Below are 22,442 nucleotides of genomic sequence, written 5' to 3'. Positions count from 1 at the left end.
ACCTTAACTTGCCTTAGGATCAGTGGTGTGGAGCAAGAAGGAGATTGAGTGAGAGTCCTGGATAGAGAAGAATCCATTTACTGCATGGAGGGATAAATGGTGGCAGAAACTCAATGCAGTATTTACCGAGTAAACTCAATATCTGCTGTATGTTGCCAGGAAGAGATTAGAGATACAGTCGACTACGGAAAGTTGAAGTCATCGGGGGATTTTTATAAAAAGATCAACTCATCCGAAGTTCAACTTACCCGTTGGAATCATTCTGTAAAGAAGACATGGTGCTGGGACCCGAGAAAAAGATCAACTAAGGCGAAGATCAACTCAAGCAAGTTCGACTGTATACAAATACTAGATATCACTAATATCAGTCTGTAATATTCAAAAGAAGTAGAAGATGGAAAAATACATTAACATAACAATAGAACAAACAAACAATCAAAAACTTTACAAAACTAGACAATCAGAGCCAACAAGCAAGCTTAGTTTAAAATAAACTTTAATGATCTCGGGGGAAATTTCTGGAGAACACCAGAACAGCAACATACAAAGATTCAGCACCAACACAAAAAATGCACCCAGTACATTCATATACAATGATACAAATATAACGATGCACAAACTCACTCGCACAAGCATCAAGCAGCTCTGTGTGTCTATAGACAGGAACTCTTAACTCTCTCTCTCTCCCTCCCTCCCTCCCTCTCTCTCTAGCAGTAATTCTTGCTTTATTTTATAACAATGTAGAGAAAGCAACTAACTAAAAGCTGACAGGAAAAAAACCCAGGTATGCTACTTTTTCTTCTTCTTTTTCCTCTTTTTATCCACATTGGCCACCATAGTCTTTATGTTAGTCTCATTGTAGGCAAAAGAAATGAAGCTTGAATCATTTTCCATTTTTCTTTTCAAAGACTTCTTTGCATTTTTAGAAGAAGACGACAAAGAAAGGGACAGAAACTCTTCACCCTTCCTGGAACTGGGTCCCCCTACGTCTCCAAGAACTTGGGGGCTGCTAGAGAGAGACTTCCTGTCACTTCCGTAGTTGATGCTCTGGCTGGAAGGAACTGACTGCCCTTTCTTCGATTGCGTCAAATCAGGCTGTCTAGACCGGTCGAGTAAGAACAGAGGAAGACCACTGCACTCCATCTCAGTATCATTCTTCTCAACAGTTTTTTCTTTGTCAGGCACACTTGGGGTACTTTCTCTTTCCTCCGGCAAGGAACTGGTACTGGAAACATTGTCTGACGTAGAAAAAGCCAAAAAGTTCTCATCTTTCCCATTTGATGGTGACGAGATCGCGATATTCTCTGATGAGGCCACACCCGAGGGAACTTGCTTGTCCTTTTCCCCGGAGTTATTTTTAGACACGGAAGTCTGATTACCTTTATTTGATGAACAATCTTTTTGTCGGTGTGTGGGTACATCAGGTTTCTTTGTACTGCTCTGTGAACCACCAGATAAAGAAATAAAATCTGTTCCAAAAGACGCGTCTTTTTTAGCATGTTCCGCTTCCCGCTTCTCTTTCTCTCGCCTCTCAGCGAGTTCTTTCGAATCTTTCTTCAGGACGTACAGGTAAGAATAATCCTCCTCTTCATCAGCCTCTTCGTCATCACTTTCCATTTTTTCGACAGAACCTGTCTTACTTTCTTCCTCATCACTTTCCATTTTTTCGGCAGAACTTGTCTTATTCTCAGACATGGTCTCAGCTCGATGGCTGCCCTCAAGCTGTGAGGTTCCCGTGAGTGGGAGCATCGTGGACCGCATGGCCCCCCCATCTGTCATGGCTGGTAAGGAGACTTGTGTGAGGCCCTCCAGCTTTTCCTTGATTTTGTCCACAACATGTTGAAAGTGCAGCTCTTGTGGGTTTTCAAGACTTGTGAATTTCTGTTGAAAATTGCAAAGATTCATTTCAAAATGGACATGAACATAGCATTTAGTAAGTTTTAGTAAGGTTTTACAGCGCTCGCAACTGCATTAGGTCATATGAGCGCCAGGGGTGGGTGTCAACAGAGAAGTCCAAACGGGGAATCAGGCGTACTCTGCTCACCCCTCTAGCCTCAACAGCACAAAGTCTGCTTCGACTATCAAGGCACCCCGGAAATAGTGGGTCACAAGAGAGAGACAAACATACGAAAGAAGTAGAGGAAAATGACAATAGTAAGGATGAGGAAAGAAAAGGCAGCAGTTCCCCCTATGTTGTTCTGGCACAGTATGAGCATGACATTAATAAATCAGCCCGTTTACAATTCTACTGTGCATAAGAACATGTTAATGTCCCCCTTTGGGAATGGTCTAAAGACACTTCAGTCGGTAGCACTGCTCTGGTGGGGTGCAGCCATAAAAAAGCCGTTCATCTTGACCTTCAAGCTTTAGATGGGTAATACATGGAGAGTGCACTTGTTGGTTTTACTTGTTCCTCATTCCTTTCTCCTTTCCATCTGTTGCTTTGCTGTTTTCTGGCATGACAAGTTAAAATTTGGCCAGCCTGCTTTTGTTACGACTACAATCAACATGTCACAACGGAAACTTTTCAAGGCTATTAAAACCATGTGGCTTCACAAGATTTTGTTTTAGTAGAGGTTTTATGGCGCTCGCACCTGCATAAGGTTATATGAGCGCCAAGGGGTGGATGTCAACAGAGAAGTCCTAACGGAATCAGACTTACTCTACTCACCTACTAGCTTCAACAGCACAAAGTCTGCTTCGACTATCAAGGCACCCCGGATACAGAGCGTCACAAGAGTGTGACAAGCAAACAAAAGAAGTAGAGGAAAATGACAATAGTAAGGATTAGGAAAGATTAAAGTAAAGTATCTGAGCAATATCAATCTTCATGGTGAGCATCATAGCGAAATCCTTTTAGGTAATGTTGAGTTCTGATAACAGTGGGTTTGATTTTGACCATTTCAAGATTTAAAAAAGAAAGACTTTACATATTTATCTTAAAAATGACCTAAATCAACCACCTAACTACATGAAGAACTAGCAGACTGGAGTCATCCGCACTTTCAGAGAGTAACATTCTTTTGTTACGTATGTCACCTGGCCAGCCAGCCTCGAGAGCCTATGACACCAAAGACTACAAAGGAAGGGAAAGGCCACGTAAAAGGTGGATTGAGGGTGTCAAGGAAACCCTGAGAAATTATAATATCCCAGATGAAAGAGCTGCAGAGCTGGCCTACCATAGAAAATTGCCTCTCCCCTCGACGCTTAACGACAACAGAGGATGAAAAAGTAAAAAGTAAAGTAGGCGTCCTTTTAACCTTGAGAGCGTGAGGCAGATAAACAGTGAGCAAACACCACAGCTAGCAGACAAACTACACAAGGAAATTGATTGCTTTTTAGCAGACAAACCACGAAAGGAAATTGATTGCTTCCTTCATTAGAAGCCATACTGGCATTTTCATAGAACAGTGCTTCCACCAGCTGAAGCTGAAAAGTAAGGAAATTTCAGCTGGGGGCTGCCCAGCAGGGTCCAGGGACAGCGTCCCGATGGGGGTTCAGGGGGCGAGGCCCCCGAAGAAATTGAAATTTTAGAGGGTTGAAAATGGCGTTTGGGAGCCTGTTTGAGTTTGAAGAGATTGCCAAACAACCCATACTACCTATTTTTTCACCAAGATTTTGTGTCGTTTGATTTCTTCACACATATCTTTCCATTGCTGGCAATGTTTAAAAGCAGGTTCCCCTTCCATTGCTACTATAATTCAATTAATTTGTCATCGCACCATAGGTAAAAGGCAAACCTGGGAATAATGAATAGATATGTACCTTCACAATACAGTTACCCAGTGTATACCCTAATTTTCCTCAATTTTCACGTCTGAATGTCGCATGTTACAGCCTCGGAACACCACTTCGGATTATTCTTGATTTTAGTAGTTTTAGCACAAATTTCTTTCATTGCGGCCCTTATCATGTTCCTGTGCCGTAGAATCTTCGCACTGATAAAATTTATTTCTCTAGATCTAGACAGTAAATTTGCGAAAAAGTTTCTTTCTGACAGAATTTTCTAAGATCGCAAGTCAATATACTTGATCAACGTGCAGATTTTCCAGCCGCGGCAACAATCCGAAGATAAACAGACGGGGAATGAGGTAATGATAGAAGGGAGGAAAGTGGCACAAAAAGTTCGCCAGATTTTGATCAATCTGCAGGTAAAAAATGTACTGCCGACCAACCCGCAATGAATGCATGGGGCATAGCGGATTAATGGCCGATGGCAGGAAATGCGCAATCTGGCAGGTTTCTATACCGTAACAAACTATTGCCGAGAGAATTACCGTAAATATCCGTAACTTATACTTTACAAGACGATACGAAGGCGAGTACGGGTCTTTTGCTACGGAATTTCGGTAGTCCTACGCTGTCGCAGATTTTTACGGAGGGAGTTGATAATGATGGAGGAACAAGTACGGAACTGGCAGAAAGTACGGATTTCCATAAAAATACGGAAGTGTGGAAGCACTGATAGAACGATCATTGCATGACATGGAAAGAAAAATGTCTCAGTGAAATATTTATAAAAATCATCGAAATAGAAAAAAAAAAAAAATCCCATCTAAATGGAAACCCTCTTGCACTTGTAAACTTTTTCATAAACTGAGCACAACACAACAACTGGGCATGAGAAACGTCTTTGCAGAATAGAATTCATGAAACCATTGAAACTCATGAGAAACTCAATAAAGTAGGAAAAGATTAAAAGAGACACTGTACTGACGTGAATATATGGTTACCTAAGAACTATTTTTTCCAAAGTGTACTTAAGTTGTTGTTGTTAGCGATCCAACAGCATCTGAGCGTTAACTCTTCTGCGTGATGCCATTCTGTAACAGCTGCATGTCTGTTCTAATTGTTGTCTTGAGGAGTAGAGGCAGTTAGATGTGTGGGGTAGCTTGGGAAGAAAACATCCCCTTAAATCAGTTAGTTTTCTACAGAAGAACAGATGATGTTCCACTGTCTCTGAGGGGTAGTCACATAGTGGGAAGGCAGCAGACTGCTTTACTCCAATTCGGTTGAGATGATGATTGAGGGGCACATGTTGTGTTTTTAAGTTGGAAGACTATTGATTTATCTCCCCTCCTCAACTCATTGATTGGATCTTTGACGAGTGGTTTATTCATGTGGCCATACATCATCCTTCTATGTACTTAAGTTAAGAGGACACTTTGGACAAAATAGTTATGAGGCCACGATAGACTCAAGGTGGAAAGAATTTTTTAAAAAGACCACGTGCTGTACAAGAATTTGAAATCATAACAGAGAGTTTTCACATTACATACGTACCTTCAAGCCCAAAAATGCCACACCTGCCCCTCCAAAGAAAGGCTTGAGCACTTCTATCATGCCTCTCAGACAGACAATGAGGCAGCCTTTCCTGGCAGCCAGTCGGAGCAGAGAGGACGACGCGTTATTTGATGAAGATTCTGCTGCCAAAACATTCCTGAGCTCCCCTGACACCAGGATGAGTTGCAGTTTTCCTCTGTCTAAGATCTGCAGCACTGTCCGCTTCCCAACCTCAAACTGATGGCTGTGCCATGGCGCGGGGAGGAGAAAAAGCATGTCAAGTTACTTTAAGTTTTAGTAAGGTTGTTTTTTTAGCTTTAGTAAAAGTTTAGTTTTAGTAGTTTTAGTAAGGTTCTACGGTGCTCGCAACTGCATAAGGTCATATAAGCGCAAAGTCGTGGATGTCAACAGAGAAGTCTAAACGGGGAATCAGGCTTACTCTGCTCACCTCTCTAACCTCAACAGCACAAAGTCTGCTTCGACTATCAAGGCATCCCGGAAATAGCAGTTCACAAGAGAGTGACAAACATACAAAAGACGATAGATGTTTGATAGGAAAGAAGCAAACCACACCAGAGCACCCGCTAACCACACGCAGTAAGGGTTTTGTACACATATAGGTCGTATAAGCAGTAAGTGCTGAAGATTAGAGGGGTTACTAGAGAGTAAGTAACACAGAAAAGAAGGCAAAACAAAAATGACAGATGTTTAAAAGGATAGAGGGAGTAAACCACATAGGAGCACCTGCCAACCACCCATACCAAACAACTTGAGAGCAGCAATTGTTTGGGGGAAAGAGAAAACATGCTCATACGATAGTGGCATTTCAAGGCTGGTGAAAAACGGAAAAAAAGAAAGAAAGAAAGAAAAGTTCTACTTTTATCAAATTATTTTTTAAGGGAAATCGGGGCATTGGGACATTTTCGGTGTATATATCAATTAATTCAAAGACAAAATGAGCAGAGTACAATCCGCACTATCAAGATACAGTGAAACATATACCTAAATGTGTCAAAGTCAATCATTCCATGACCAAAAATAAGTTATCCTCAAAAACCGCCCTAAAGATTGGAGTACGTGGAAAAAACAATAAGTTGAATGCAACAAATGAAAACGGAATCTAAAAAAATTAATCAGATTTTATGCAAATCAGTTTGGGGTTCCTCAATGGGGGGTGTGTGTGTGGGGGGGAGGGGGGGGGATCAGAGTATGGTACTCAGATTTTATCAAAGTATTTGACAGATCTGCCCATCTAGCGAAACCGCCAAGTTTCACCTCCAATTTCATTGGGTTTGCAGTTATGGTGAAAGAAATGTGTGACTTGCGTGGGAATTATTTAATAAATAATGAAGAGCTATAAACATAAGCTGATGTTTAACTACAAGTTGAGTCGATATTTTCTTTCAAGCTCATGCATATGTAAATAGCATAGTACCCACATTGATCTCAGCTGCTGAAAAATGTCAGCTACAGTAACGTTTACCTGAATGACTTGCAGAAGTTCTCCTTCAGATTCTTTTTCTGTTGTTTCTTCTTTTTCTTCTTCTGCATCTTTTTCTCGTCCTTAACCACTTCTTTTGGTGCATCAGAGAAAGTCCTGAAAAGCCCATTTTTATTAATAAGACACATGTGCTTAAGAACAGCAGAAAAAAAGCACATCTACATCTTTTTCTCTACTTGCGCTTTGCATATAATCATAGTGAAAGAATCTATTGAAATGGCATGACACTGATGTTTGTTTCTACAAATATCATTTTAATGTGAAGCGCCTAGAGCCACCAGGGAGTGGGTGCTAGAGAAGTCTCATCTTTATTATCATTATTATACGGGAGGCCTGCTGACAATATGAGTTACTTCCCGCAGTCCAAGAATGGAGATATCGGCCGAAAATTGATTCTGGGGTCCGACTGATAGATTTTCAATTGATGCCAATTTCTTCAAGTTTGTCATGTCTTTTATTATTCCACAGTTACAAATTGTACAAACTCTACCTACAAAGTTGATGTATCAATTTCCTTAAGACTAAATCCGAGAAGTAACTCATTTTGGTCAGCACATTTCACATATCGTTATATATGCAAAAAGGCAATCAATCTTCTTAGATTCTACATTTTAATAAATACATTTTAACAAATCTAAACTGATGAACATAGTGACAGGCTGTATTATTCGATATAACAACAGCAGCAACCAGTTCCACATCTTAATGACAGGAAGAAGTTCTATGATTCATGTTTAGTTTTAGCAAGGTTTAACTGCGCTCACAACTGCATGAGGTCATATGAGCGCCAAGAGGTGGATGTCAACAGAGGGGGAATCAGGCTTACTCTGCTCACCTCTCTAGCCTCAACAGAACAAAGTACGCTTCGACTATCAAGGCACCCCAGAAATAGCAGTTCACAAGCGAGTGACAAACATGCAAAAGAAGTAGAGGATAAAATGACAATAGTAAGAATGAGAAAAGAAAAAGAAGCAGCCCCCCTATGTTGTTCCGGCACAGTATGAGCATGACATTGATAAATCAGCCCATTTACAATTCTACCGTGCATAAGAACATGTTAATATCCGCCGTTTGGGAATGGCCAAAAGACAACTTCAGTCAGTAGCACTGCCCTGGGGGGGGGGGGGGGGGGGGGGGGGGGTGTTCTATAATTCTAGACAAAAACAAACAACAGCAAGTTTTCTCAGAAAAAAGAGTCCATCAGTCATCAGTGAACATCTGGCAGGCCACAATCACCTGACGAGCATATCCAGGACTTCCTTTTCCTTGTCCTCCTCAAAGCAGAAGGGCCTGAGGAAGAAAAAGATGATTGTCTTACACATTATGACAACCAGAGAGTTCTGTAGGAGTTCGGAAAATGGTAAAACACAAAATACAAGTTGGCTTTGAGCTATGACAAATGTTTTTCACCGATCATCAAAAAACACCCAAAAAACTTACAGTGTGGCTATTTCACCAGACCTGGGGATTTCTACTTTTGGCTCCTAACAGGACAGAGCATGGCGTTCTTTAAGACCGAATCTAGGATGTATAAAAAGATATTCATAAACCCAACTAAATTATATACAGTAGACTTCGTTTAATTAACACAAGAAAATTTCCAATCCCCCTTTTCTTTCTTTCAATTCCATGCATTGCAATGATAAAAATTCCAGCAGACCAAGTTCACATGAAGGAGTTTGGGCCATTTCATCATTCATACCAGCTGAGCCTACGCCGTTCTTTTTTCTTTTAAAAAAAATGTTGCTACTAGTTGCCTACCATCGAGAGGGTGCGGTGGCGGAGCAGTTAGTGCGCTCGTCTCAGAAGCGGAAAGTCCAGGTTCAAGCCTCGGCTCAGACACAATTTTTTCCATCCCCTCCAGCCCACCCCGCAGGAATGGGTACCTGACTTTGAGTTGGGGAAGTAAAGGCTGCGTGGAAAGGAACTGGCCACCCTACCACAATATGCCGAAGGCCCAAGAAGTTGTCTCACTAACAAGGCAATCCCCAATGTCCGGATCGGACACGGGAACAACTTCAGCACTACACACAATACAAATTCAATAGGGTAAGGCCCCCACTGAGTTTCCTTTCCCACACACAGCTGGAGATGACAGGGTAGACTTACTTTATTTGTGCACAAAAAAACCCCAACAAAACAAACCTGTGGCATAGAGCATAAAACGTGTGGCATCGTTGTGGAAACAAGCACTCTTCAAAATAATGAAAATGAAGAAATTGATATTTTTTTCGCTCATTGGGCCATTTTTATCTAATTTTTTGTTTTTGTTTCAAAACATTGAATGTCCAGTTAAAAAACATATTTCTGAGTGCATTTTACTGACAAACGTGAAAGAAAAACAAACAAAATGTAAATGCGCAGTTTCCAAGGACACTCAAGTTTTGGAAGTTGCTAAACTTTGGTGGCCATTTTCTCGCTAATTTTACCTCAAGTACTAGGCTACACACCCCTTCCCCCTCCCCCTCCCTCAATCTCAAATATCTCGACTTCTATTTAAAATGTATGAGAATTTTTTTCAACGAAATCAAAACAAATAAACAAGCTTTAAGATGATACCAACAACAACTCCATATACTGGAAAATGGACGAGCACTTGATTCCACCACGTCATGACGTAAATGATTTACTCACCACAAAGAATTTTCCCCCGGAACTGGTTCCTCTGTAGGTCGGAGTGCACTGGTATGTGAAGGCACGTAACATTCTGTCTTCACCGACGTATTTGCCAGGATCAGTGAAATGACATCTTCAAAGTCACGCTTTGCTCCTTCAACCATTTTCTGGGAAAACAAAAAAAGTTGAAATCATTTTTGGTGTTTTTTGGGTAAGTATTTTACTGCCCTCACAACTGCATAAGGTCAAATGAGCGCCAAGGAGTGGATGTCAACAGAGAAGTCCAAACGGGGAATCTGGCTTACTCTGCCCACCTTTCTAGCCTTTACAGCACAAAGTCTGCTTCGACTATCAAGGCACCCCAGAAATAGCGGGTCACAAGAGAGTGACAAACATGCAAAAGAAGTAGAGGATAAATGACAATAGTAAGAATGAGAAAACAAAAAGCAGCAGTTCCCCCCTATGTTGTTCCGGCACAGTATGAGCATGGCATTGATAAATCAGCCCATTTACAATTCTACCGTGCATAAAAACATGTTAATATCCCCCCCCTTTGGGAATGGCCTACAGACAACTTCAGCGAGTAGCACTGCCCTGGGATGGGGGGGGGGGGGGGGGGGGGGGGGGAATCAGACCCTGAGATAGAGGAAAAAGACAGTATTGTATTAACCCAACATCCCTTTCGTCACTTGAAAGGTATGGTGGACATTCCCTCAATTCAACTTCCATCTCCACGGAAACATATTTCAGGAAAGCTGAATACATTCAGAACTCACCCAGATTCAAAACCCTGAATTTCCTTGAAATGACTGAGTTCATTGCCAACCATATAGAAGAACCAGCAGTTGACTACCTCTGACATTTAGAGGGGAACGCAAAGAAGGAGGAGAACAGATAACTATACAATGTGATGACTAAACAGGGTTCCTGCCATGAACTCCCCACCAAACTCAAGGAGATTTTACGGAGAAATTTTTAAAATTCAAGGAGATTTAGTCAAGAAATTCATGCCGCTTTCGACGGCGTGCCAAGAGCAATCCAACAAAAATTTTGTTCATGTCCGAAATTCATGGAGTTTTCAAGGAGGTTCCTCAAATTCAACGAGTTTTCAAGGAGCTTATTCCTTGAATGCAAATTCAAAGAGTTTACAAGAACTCCTTAAACTCAAGGAGGCCGCATGAACCCTGTAAAGAATTCAACACAGATTGATTTCCTTAAGATGTGTGGGCACCTTAAATCCGATGGCCAAGGGACAGCACTTTGAGTCTGTTGAGTCAGCAACCGCAGGTGCCAGCCGATCGATACACAGAAGGGGGCAGCCTTTCTCCTCAGCCAGGGAGATGACGTGAGTGGCGATGATCGCCGGAGTGGCCATGCCGGAGACCAGGACACACTCCAGGCTGTTCCGCTCAAGTCCCCGAAACACGCTGTTCACACCAATCATAAGCTGAGACCTGAAATTAGAGAGTTCGATGTTGTTGTACTTCGTGAAAATTTATGTTGGACAAGGCATAAGAAAAAAAGCGGAAGCACTTCCATAGCGAGTGACCACCCCAACAAACACAATAAAGAAGAGACCTAACCCTAACCCTACCCCTACCTCTCTATTCTACTGACAATGACAATGACAAAGACAATCTTTATTCATCTCGCAGGGAGAAATTTGTCTTGGTCGTTAACGATGACAGTAGACGTTACAAAAGTTAGCCTTAAAGGTGCACTCACACAAACGCACAACAAGACAGGACATTAGGCCAAGTAAATACATGTCTCACGGGCTGGGACAACCCGCTCCGTAAATCTCTCTCTCTCCCTCTCTCTCTCTCTGTTTTATTTGTAGCACTGTGTGTTCAGTAACCTCACTGCAGTTGGTACGAATGAATTTCTATATCTGTCTGTTCTTGCTTTTTTGGAAATGTATCGTTTACTGCGGGTTGATAGTTGAAATTCCGATGTCAGTGGGTGGCTATGGTCACTAAGCATTATTTCCGCCTTTTTTAGAACGTTTGTCTTGAGCAGATATTCAAAGTTACTTAGGTCTCTACCAATTGTTCTTGAAGCCTTTTTTATCAACTTATTTAGTTTTATAATGTGCTGCCTTCTCAGATTGCTACCATAGCAAGTGATTCCAAAATTTATCAAAGTTTCTATTGTGGTGGTGTAGAAAATCTGAAGGATGGATGGATTCAGATTGAAAGACTTTAGTTTCCTCAGAAGGTACAGCCTCTGATTTACCTTTTTAAGGTAATATTGTTTACGTGGTTTTGCCATGTAAATTTGTTGTCTATTGTAAGGCCAAGATATTTGTATGAATCCGTGATTTCAATAGTTTCTTGTTCAATTACGAGTGGTGGGATTGTTGGTTTTTCTCTTCTAAAATCAAAAATCATTTCCTTTGTTTTTGAGAGGTTCACTTTTAGAAAATTTGAGTTGCACCATTTAAAAAACCTACATATTTCTTCGAAATACTCTTTTTCATCAAGGTTTATTAATCCAATAATAGCAGAGTCATCTGCAAACTTAATTAAGCGTGTTGTTTAATATATACTTCTATGATCGTTGGTATATATAGTATACAAAACTGGTGACAAAACACACCCCTGAGGACCGCCGGTGTTACAAAGAATTGTGTAACTCTGTCATAGTGGTCGCTCGTTACAGAAGTCCTCCCAAAAAAACAATAATCCAAGTAACTGATGGATGGATAGATAAGTAAATATTTTTCTAGTTTATCCAACACTGCTGTTGAAACAGTTGGATCACTTTAGAGCCATGATTTTTTTTTAATGGCTTCTCAGCATCGGATGAAGTTAATAGCAATCTAAATTTGATTAATCTGTTAGTAAAGTCTTAATCTTTATGAAAATATCTTGAAAATGTTCAGTGGAAGGTAAAATTTTTTAAAGTGTAAAGTAAGAGTATGGAGAAGAATCACAGAAATCGATGTACAGAAAAGTGGGAAGACATGGAATAACATCAAGAGGCTAGCCTAGGATAGAGAAAAGTGGGGGGTGTCTGTCCGTGGCCTATACCCTGATGCAGGGTGAGAAAGGCAATGATGATGATGAAAGTAAGAGTAGAAAATTATATATATAATTATATTCTCTAACCAGCTTTGTTTGGATAATTCCTTAAATCTTTCAAAGAGAGAATATGACGCAGATGACTCTACAACATAGGACATTAACAGAAGTTGACATCAAATTTCATTAACATAAGGAACCGCTACCTCATATTAGCCTTTTTTTCTGTGTCATCTTGCGTATGATCTTTTTTCTTTGCCTTAAGGAGGCTCGGTACTTCCTTTAGACATCTGAAAAAGACAGGTTAAATTTAATTAATATAAATGTCAGTCGCCAGCAAAAAGTCTGTAACACTTTGCCATCATATTTTGGGGAAAATCCAAAGAAACTGGGTGGTAAACATCATCAATGGACGAGATGAGGCGGCAAAGTGTTAAATCCATGGAGAAACCATATTTCATCTACTGCTATCAGAATGGTCACCTACCCGTCTCTCATTTCATTCCCTTCAGAGCACATTCAACAGAACATTCAAGTGAATGCCTTTTTCGTTTTAGTATTCAGAAACAAAACCACTTGAGAGGTTCGGATACGAAAATTCAGCTACAAAAAAAACCCCAATGAAAACAATTCCACAAAAGGAAAAAAATGCAAAATAGTGAATGAAACCAGTTTTTTGATCTCCAACCAATTCAGGAGCCATCAATAAAATACTATTTCAGTTCAATAACCAATTTACCATGACAAAGAATTTACAATTTAAAAGTGTAGTAAATACTATCTATTATCATTATCATACAAAATTACTTAAGTTTTATGCAAACAATTGCATAAACTCTCCGTCACCCACTCTGTCAGCTTGGACAAGATCTCATCCTCCACCTCCGAGCTCGGTCTGGGCCTGGAAATAGAAAATGAGAGATGTTCTGTTGTGACTGTAGACACAAGTTTCTTCATTATCACATCTAAATGAGCCTATCATTCATGCATTAGAAAGCACACTCCCAACACACAGAAAATGACTTTGAACATATATTCAGGAAACATATGCCAGTTCCACTATTGTTTACTTTGTTTTGCATTATTGGCTTTTATGTGTAAACCAATATTTTGAGGCCTTTTCTGCATTGTTGTGTTTTTGGCAGCATGTACAATAGGCCTATGTATTTTATGTGCAACCGACACATTCTCCAATCTCTTGTATTTGTTAGACTCGCACGTGCTTTAAACAAAGCATGTTGTTGTACACACTACTGATGCAAACACAGAGATGAATTCTTAAAGTGAGAAATAATACATTTCCTCAATATAAGCTCAATTTATTTATCTCTTTCTAGTAAATTGGAGAAAAGGCTTATATTGTTCTTTTTTGCTTGCTCTGGATGGCCTTAAGTTTAATGACAATATTATTGTAGTGAGCATGTTACTGCCAGCGTCCCCTTATCGTAGATCTAGTACTAATCAAGACTATATCTAGATATTTTGCCAACAGAATTAATGTTCATAATTAGTGTTATTATCAAGTGTATTGTGATTGTGAAGATCTTTAGTAGATCTAGAGATCTAGATCTAGATCTAGATCCCATCCCATCATTAAAAAAAACAACAAACCAACAATACAAATACAAAAACATTGTAACATTGCCAATTATGACATATTGTTGGCAATAAAAATGTACTAGACTATTTCACTATATTTACTCTTCGAAGAAAGTTTTAAAATACTAATGTAAGGTGTCTTCCAAGCCCTACCACTAGCATCAGCGTGCATAGCAACGCGAAGCCTCGCTGTGCGGCGCAGCCAAAGGTGCCCTCAACTGGCCGCCATGTTTTAGTTTCAATTCCTCACAGCGAATCGGCGATCGCGAAGAGGGAGTTCCGCTTCTATAAGTGAGGAATTCTGTGCCACTGATATTACCAGAACAAGAAATCAAGGCACCCAGTACCTACTGCAACAGAGCAGCAAATCAAACCCAATGCAGCCACCAATTGATGTCACACCATCTGACTACCCATTCCAGAAAATATGCAGCGACTACTTTTCGTACAACAACACGGATTATGTTGTCATTGTCGACAGATATTCATCTTGGCCGATGGTGTTCAGATCAGAATCAGGTGCTGAGGGCTTGATTAAACGTTTACGCGAGACATTTAGACACTTCCATCTTTGGTGCCATGCGGTTGGCTATAGGTTAGATGTAGTCACGTGATTGGAGGGGTATCCTCTAAAAATAGTTTGCGTCTTTCTACATTTAATCGCATGTCAAAGTGTAGGTCTAGGCCTACATTCTAAAAGAATGACACAGTGATAGCCAACGCCGAGCTGCCAACATCGCTAACGCTAGCGAAAGAAATCTGATTCAATTTTTGATCTAGAAGATCTAATCTAGATTTAGATTGAAAAAACAACGCATTAAATGGCCCATGTGGGCCAATAAGCCCCAGCTTATTTGCCCATGTGGGCCAATAAGAGCAGCCATTTAATTTAGTCACGGCTGTTCCACTCAGGATCAGGCTAGTTGCCGGCCGACCTGACCTCCGAGACGAGGTCACGCCTTGGTTACGCTGCCCGCGGGCGCTCGGCCTCGCGGTTAGCGGCTCACCCGCGATGTTCTGTTTTGTACACATAAAACAACACTAGTTCTTATGAAAGCCGAGAAAGTCAATGAAACAATAACTAAATGATCACATGAAGACGAAGGTGTAGTTTACGACAGTATAACTTTTATCACGGAGAAGTTAAAGAAAGTGTAGTTTAAAAGAGGGGGGAATGTGGCTTTCATCATAGATTGGTTATTACAAACAAACATGGTTTTTTTTAAATAGTTAAAAATAAACGGACCGACAGATTTTTACAGTCTTTATTGTCAGCTCACAGTCAGACTTTGAACTTTCAAACACACGTTTATGAGGTTCGGCCAAAACGTCTTGTTGCTATTGTTGATTAATGCACTCAGTCTTGTCAATGAGTGGGAAAACAGTTGAGTCCAGCCAACGCATGAGTACTATTTCACATGAGATTGAAGGCCGTTCTTTACACCTTCACAGCTGAATTGATGTTACTATAGTAAATAATTTGATAAACATACTACTATAAAACTATTTAGGAACTATGGTTTTATCCGTGAATAGTCTGAATCGTCTAAATCGTCTTGTTTACTTTTTAATGCGTTTTTCCAATGGCTCATGGAGTGTGGCCTTCAAATCTGAAGATGTCTGTAGTCGGTGTGCTTCCAACACAGCTTTAAGTTGTTTTTGCTTGTTTTTTATGCCTACTGTTCTCTTTTCTACTCTGGCGATTGTGGCATGGAGCATCCCCCCAGCATACCAAGGCCAAAGCCCCAGGCTTTCATAAATGGCAGGAAATGCGCTCTAGCATGTGTATTTTTGGTGTCACTGTGTGAGGAAATAACTTGCGGAATAGTTTTAGATATGAATCGATGTCTGCGCTAATGGAAATGTGTTCTGACGGGGGTACAGAAGAAGCATCTGGGGTGGGGGTATCCGTTATAATGATCGCGAGGGACGGAGAAGGCAACTCGTGTCCTTCCGTAAGCAAAGGAATACGCTCTTTAATGCACCCTTTGCTAAGTTTAACACAGCGAGCACACACAGAGCACTCGTTAATCTGTCCCCTTAGAATTATGCAAATTTAGAAGGCCAAATTATGCACAAAAAAAGCAAAATTATGCAAGTTACCGTAACACCATTCGCGACATGTTTTGCACTTTTTCAACACAAAGTTTCATGATATTCATGTTTTATGTACAGGAAAATTGAAAACAGAACATATCAGTATCAGTAATTTGTTGTGTATTTGGAAAAGAAAACAATACACATCAGTAAAAAAAAAAAAATTTTAAAATAATAATAATAATAATCTCTGTAACTTTCAGCTGTAGATCTAGATCTAGATCTATCTAGAGGGAAGAAAAATGTTTAAAAAAAAAAAAAAAAGGACCTCTGGACCTCTGATGCTGGCACATTACTAAAACCAGGGACACCTGTCAAACATGAAACATCAGCAGACATGAGAACAACAACTTTTGATGGATTGAAAAATTGAACATGCTCAAGAAACAAAATCACAACCCATAACCAAGATCTTCTAACAAGGGAAATAACCAGCTTTTCATTTAAATGAGACTTATTACGGTGATTACGTCCCTTTAGTCACATGGCGAGACGTTAATTAACTGTTTTGTGAAAAAAAAAAAAAGGGAAAAAACGTGAAAAAATGCGGATAATCCAAAATTATGCAAATGTTGCAGAATTAATCGAAAAAACGCGGCCGCGCCGCGGCCGCACAATCGCATAATCCTACGGGGACAGGTTAATGCTTATGCTTGCGTCGTAAGCGGACCAAACATAGGCACTGTCTTCTACACATTTCTGTGCGGCCTTCAAAGTCGCATTTGTAATTTGCTTCCGTAGTGCGTATATTCACGAGCCACATTTCCTGCACAGAGTATTGGAATGCTTGTCGGCTGTGTCGTTGTCAATGTTGAGTCTATAATATTGCAATAAGTCAGACTTAAAGTTTTTACAAAAAAATTGACGCTGCTTAGAAACTTTAGTTTTTAAACTTCTTCCACCACAAGTACGACACAACTTGTTTACATTCTCAAAGTGGATGTTATAAGAGTGTTCCATCTTTGATGTTAAAAGGCTCTATAATTATAAACACACAAGAAAGTAAGACGGCAAGTTCCCACTTCACATGGTCTTTCTTTGTACCGAGCGTTGCACTAGACTAGTCACATAAAGTGCGCTAGTTCATGGAAATTTAGCTCGTACCCTGAGATTTTTCACCACAATGGAGAGAATAGATTTTTAAAAAGAAATATGAAGGTTAAAACAAAAATTGTCGGTTTGAATTATTAAAATCCGCTTTTAAATCCCCCAAATTCAATAACACAGAGCTGTACAACAGTGGTAGTATACATTAGGTATCCCAAGGGAATATTAAACAGGTTTCAAACTGCGGGTTATAGAGGAGATGCTGAGCTTTTATTTGGTATATAACACTCCTAGGTTTACGGGATGGAGAAAGTAAAGGCAGGGAGTACTATGCTGTAAATTCCAGTTAATTTCTTGAAATTGTTACTTGTACCCTTTCTGCGTAGAGCAGTCAGATCTAGAAATCTAGGGATAGGCCGGTGGAAGTGACGTAACGCGCCGAGATTCATTAACTTCCGCGAGGGGTCACAGGGGTCAGACGGGCTACAACTAAGTGCGCCTCTCGGAGGGTGAAACTGAACAGCCGTGAGTGGTCATGATGAACAAAGCCATCCTCGCCCGGAGGAGATAACAAAAAGAGATAAACAGAACACCAAATTCATAGATTAGGCCTACTTTATTATTTCCTTTGAATTTATTACTGGATCCTTTACAACGAAAATCCTGCTGTAACAGACATTTCGTACCGGTCCCCTCCCTCTCGTTATAACAGGATTCCACTGACGTCGCTGACATCGACGTCTAGTCCTAGTCTAGTACATGCCGTTAAACGTAGAAAAGACGCATCTTTCTAATTGGCTGCTAATTTTAGTAATGTGATGTCATCACTTCCTGGGATACCCACATGGAACGACGTGTTTTCGGTAACATTTCGGATTTCCTAGATCTAGATCAGATCTAGATTCTAGATCTAGTAGGCCTACTTGGACATGATGGAAGACTGCACGAAAATTGCCATAAAGACGCAGGAGGACTAGATTTCTAGATCTAGAAATCTAAATTTAGATCTACCACCCCCCACCCCCTCTCCTGCATTTTTAATCACTAATACATTTTTTAAAAAAAACAAAAACAACTTCAAAGTAACTGTACAAATTAGGCCTATAATTTATGGAACTGTTGGTCAGTTGGGAGGAGGAAAAGAGACCCCAAAAAACCGAAGTGACTATGTCTCCGAACATTCAGAGAAATAGTGCTGATCTTTATTTCTCCGAACGGTTTCCGGCTTCCGGTCTCGTGATTTTTGGCCTATATTTATTGCGAGAGTTCGGCGCCAACTTTCATTCTGCCTCTGGTCTGGGAAGGAACATTGCATGGCAAGCCCGCCTACAGACAACCTTCTGTAACACCCACCACACACCCACCACCATCATGCACATGTACACACACAAACTTATACACACACTGCTAAACATGATCAGTGGGCAACTTTTGAACGTATGACGAGCTGAGCTGTGGATGGAGAGACAGTGTGAGTGACAGAGCAGGTGAAAGGAAGAATGTACGAGTGTATCCACAGGCGACAGCAACTACAAGGCGACGTCACCGACTCCCCTGGCCTGGTCCACAGCTCACGAACGAAAGGAATGCGGCTAAGGCAGTGTTTTGCTAATATTATTGTCCATGGTTTGCAGGGTGCAAGGGAATGAGTGAGATTTTCTTTGTGTGTGCCTGGAGGGAGGGGGTGGGGTGTGAAAGTCATGCAGACGGGGATGAACCGCGGGAGAGAACACGGGAATTGAATGAATGAGTGAAACTGAAAGAGAGGAACGACTCATGAGCCCTGGAGTGAATGGATCCTGTGTTTCTATTTTTGTATACTTTGAACTATTACTGAATAAAGGCTGAAATAAAGCCCGAAAAACAAACACACACACACTCCTCACTCTCCACTTACACACTTACTACCACACACAGACACACTCACAAACGCACATGCACACACACACACACACACTGGAGCAAATTTTTAGGTATATATATAATATATATCTCTATTTCAATTTTCAAGAGCTAGTCTAGAGATTTTTAGATGAGTGTAAAAACTTGAAAAAGAAAGGTTTCACAACCGAAAGAAATCAAAATTAGAACAGCCCATAAACAACCACAAAAATTAACAAATAAGGGAGTGAGTCCACCTGTCTGAAGAAGATTGGCTGTTTTAATCCTAAATGTGCGTAATTTTAATACAAAGTACAGGATATTACATGTAGATTATGGAATCACACACATGTCAGTACATGTAATCGGTTTTTGTGGAACGTACGCTCTAACATAACACATTTAAATCTATATATATACATGTATATATATATTTAGAATCTAATGAAGGTAGGAACATCAAAATAAATTACGTTACACTATACAACATCCCCCCCCCTTTTTTTCCCAACAAAAAACTTGATAGAAAAACAACACATCAGAACAATAACAAGAAAGAAAAAAATACACACTAACAAAATTAAACACACAAAAGGGAAAAATAAAAGTAGCTGCATGTAACGTATTCAACAAATCAACGTGGTGACAACAAGTGATAAAGAGACGAAGTGAAGCTAGGTGAACTTTCTTTCAAAAGTAAAGAGGTTCGGTTTCTTTCTTTTTTTATTTATTTTTTTATTTGACTTTTATTCCCCGATTCGGGAACCAAAAAATGCCAAAAAAATCGAGCCACGATTGATTGGTCGCGGCCGCGACAAACGCAGATGCTAGTTCTATGTGTCATTATCAACAATAACCCTTCGTAGATCTAGATCTAGACAGCACACGAGTAAAGTGAACACAACATATTAAGTTTAAGAGCAGCAGCCTTCATAGGCAACACGTCATATCTCTCTAGCGAAAAACTGTTTGGAACTGTAGCATTTCTTTACAAATATTTACTGCGGACATTTTTGGACCGATTTAACCATATTGTATACAAACAATCTTTGGTAGGCCTATACTATAATTATAGATCTATATAATATCCTAAATTTGCGGGAAAGGATGTGATTTCAGAGTGTTCGGAGAAATAGTGCCCAGCTTTATTTTCCTGAACGTTCGGAGAAATAGTGCCTAGCTTTATTTTCCCGAACGTTCGAAGAAATAGTGCCGGCCCAAAAAAAAACTGTCCGGGACCGGAATCGAACCGCTCCAAAAGTAAAAGTCATTGCACAACCTCAAACACAGACGTGCTATCAAATCAGCCATCAGAACTTCCGAGAGAAAGGCAGGTGTAGATTAAGCATAGACACTTCCATCTTTGGTGCCATGCGGTTGTCTATACTTAGATGTAGTCACGTGATTGGAGGGGTATCCTGGTCTGACGTCAAACAAGATGGGCGCCTTACCTAAAAATAGTTTGCGTCTTTTCTACTTTTAATCGCATGTTAGTCGGCGATTGTTAAGATTCCCGCGTTTAATTCCGATATGCGTTTTTCAGGGGGCCACCTCTATTCTCACCCGGGGTGAGAATAGTGCAGGCGAGTCTTTTGGCTATTCTCACCCGGTGCGCCTTCACCGTTATAGCCTAGATCTAGGCCAACAAATTTTGCGTTCACCCTAAACCACAGAATTCTACACTGTGATAACAGAAAAATTGTAGAATTCTGTGCTGTGAACAAACGTTCCATTACAACTGTAGCCTACTAAAAGCGTAATTTTGTCTGTGGGCAGTGGCAGTGGTGAGAGAGAGAGAGAAAAAGAGAGAGAGAGGAGTAGCGCGAGAACTTCCGGGCAAACAAAATGGCGACCCGCATAGTTCGGCTCGATTCAAAAAGTTAAACAGCCGTAGCATCTTTGTAGACAACCAAATTAATTTACTTAAATTTTGTGTTTTAACATCATTTTTTAACTTTGTTTTGGTCAATTTGATCGTCCACACCGATAGACAGTATTCAGAAAGAGACAGAGAGAGAGAGAAGAGGGGAGGAGTAGATCTTGCGAGAACTTCCGGGCGGGTGAGAATAGCCACTTCCTTTTCAGGGTTAGGGTTAGGGTAACTTAAGGCCACCACTATTCTCACCCGGGGTGACAATAGTGCAGGCGAGTCTTTTGGCTATTCTCACCCGGTGCGCGTTCACTGTTATAGTTATAGTTATAGCCTAGATCTAGGCCAACAAATTTTGCGTTCACCCTAAACCACAGAACTCTACACTGTGATAACAGAAAAATTGTTGTAGAATTCTGTGCCGTGAACAAACGTTCCATTACAATTGTAGCCTACTAAAAGCGTACAATTTTGTCTGTGGGCAGTGGAGAGAGAGAGAGAAAGAGAGAGAGGAGTAGCGCGAGAATTTCCGGGCAAAACAAAATGGCGACCCGCGTAGTTCGGCTCGATTCGAAAAGTTAAATAGCCGTAGCATCTTTGTAGACAACCAAATTTATTTACTTTTGTGTTTTAACATCATTTTTTAACTTTGTTTTGGTCAATTTGATCGTCCACACCGATAGACAGTATTCAGAAAGAGACAGAGAGAGAGAGAAGAGGGGAGGAGTAGATCTTGCGAGAACTTCCGGGCGGGTGAGAATAGCCACTTCCTTTTCAGGGTTAGGGTTAGGGTAACTTAAGGCCACCACTATTCTCACCCGGGGTGACAATAGTGCAGGCGAGTCTTTTGGCTATTCTCACCCGGTGCGCGTTCACTGTTATAGTTATAGTTATAGCCTAGATCTAGGCCAACAAATTTTGCGTTCACCCTAAACCACAGAACTCTACACTGTGATAACAGAAAAATTGTTGTAGAATTCTGTGCCGTGAACAAACGTTCCATTACAATTGTAGCCTACTAAAAGCGTACAATTTTGTCTGTGGGCAGTGGAGAGAGAGAGAGAAAGAGAGAGAGGAGTAGCGCGAGAATTTCCGGGCAAAACAAAATGGCGACCCGCGTAGTTCGGCTCGATTCGAAAAGTTAAATAGCCGTAGCATCTTTGTAGACAACCAAATTTATTTACTTTTGTGTTTTAACATCATTTTTTAACTTTGTTTTGGTCAATTTGATCGTCCACACCGATAGACAGTATTCAGAAAGAGACGGAGAGAGAGAGAAGTGAGGGGAGGAGTTGATCTTGCGAGAACTTCCGGGCGGGTGAGAATAGCCACTTTCGTAAACCAGTACAGAAGAGTAAAAATGAAACTATTTACCACTCATGGAGCTCTGGGCACAACAAGTTTTTCGATTTTGCACCTTTCTTCGACTTTTCTCTTTTAGATAGGTTTGTCAAAGTGGCAGCTCTCCTCGATACGGCTATTGTGGGGGCAGCCATCTTTGTTTTTAACCACGCGTCTTTTGTAC

At 40.6% G+C, this 22,442-nt stretch overlaps 1 protein-coding gene across 1 annotated transcript; it reads right to left on the bottom strand.

Moving 5' to 3' along the window:
• Nucleotides 1-479: 479 nt before the first annotated feature.
• On the bottom strand, nucleotides 480-22,442 carry LOC101860740. The gene is made up of 9 exons (XM_005099133.3): nucleotides 22,292-22,442; nucleotides 13,274-13,324; nucleotides 12,630-12,713; nucleotides 10,632-10,854; nucleotides 9,419-9,567; nucleotides 8,021-8,074; nucleotides 6,767-6,880; nucleotides 5,284-5,527; nucleotides 480-1,881 (listed from the first exon to the last, which is right to left on the bottom strand). The coding sequence occupies exons 1-9, from the start codon at nucleotides 22,411-22,413 to the stop codon at nucleotides 790-792; spliced, it is 2,133 nt and encodes a 710-aa protein (XP_005099190.1). The 5' UTR covers nucleotides 22,414-22,442; the 3' UTR covers nucleotides 480-789.

Source organism: Aplysia californica, unplaced genomic scaffold (assembly GCF_000002075.1).
Source record: "Aplysia californica isolate F4 #8 unplaced genomic scaffold, AplCal3.0 scaffold00203, whole genome shotgun sequence".
In the NCBI taxonomy this organism is placed as follows: domain Eukaryota; kingdom Metazoa; phylum Mollusca; class Gastropoda; order Aplysiida; family Aplysiidae; genus Aplysia; species Aplysia californica.
Note: the sequence above shows the minus strand (reverse complement) of the source record. Positions and strands in the feature narration are given on the sequence as shown.

Bases quoted from the DNA above. Each gene is read 5' to 3' on its own strand.
- LOC101860740 (XM_005099133.3), bottom strand. From the start codon at position 22,413: ATGGCTGCCCCCACAATAGCCGTATCGAGGAGAGCTGCCACTTTGACA. The intron at 13,325-22,291 runs GTAAATAGTTTC...TTCTATTTCCAG, and splicing joins TGCCCAGAGCTCCATGAGTG to GCCCAGACCGAGCTCGGAGG. The intron at 8,075-9,418 runs GTGAGTAAATCA...TTTCTTCCTCAG, and splicing joins CCGGGGGAAAATTCTTTGTG to GCCCTTCTGCTTTGAGGAGG.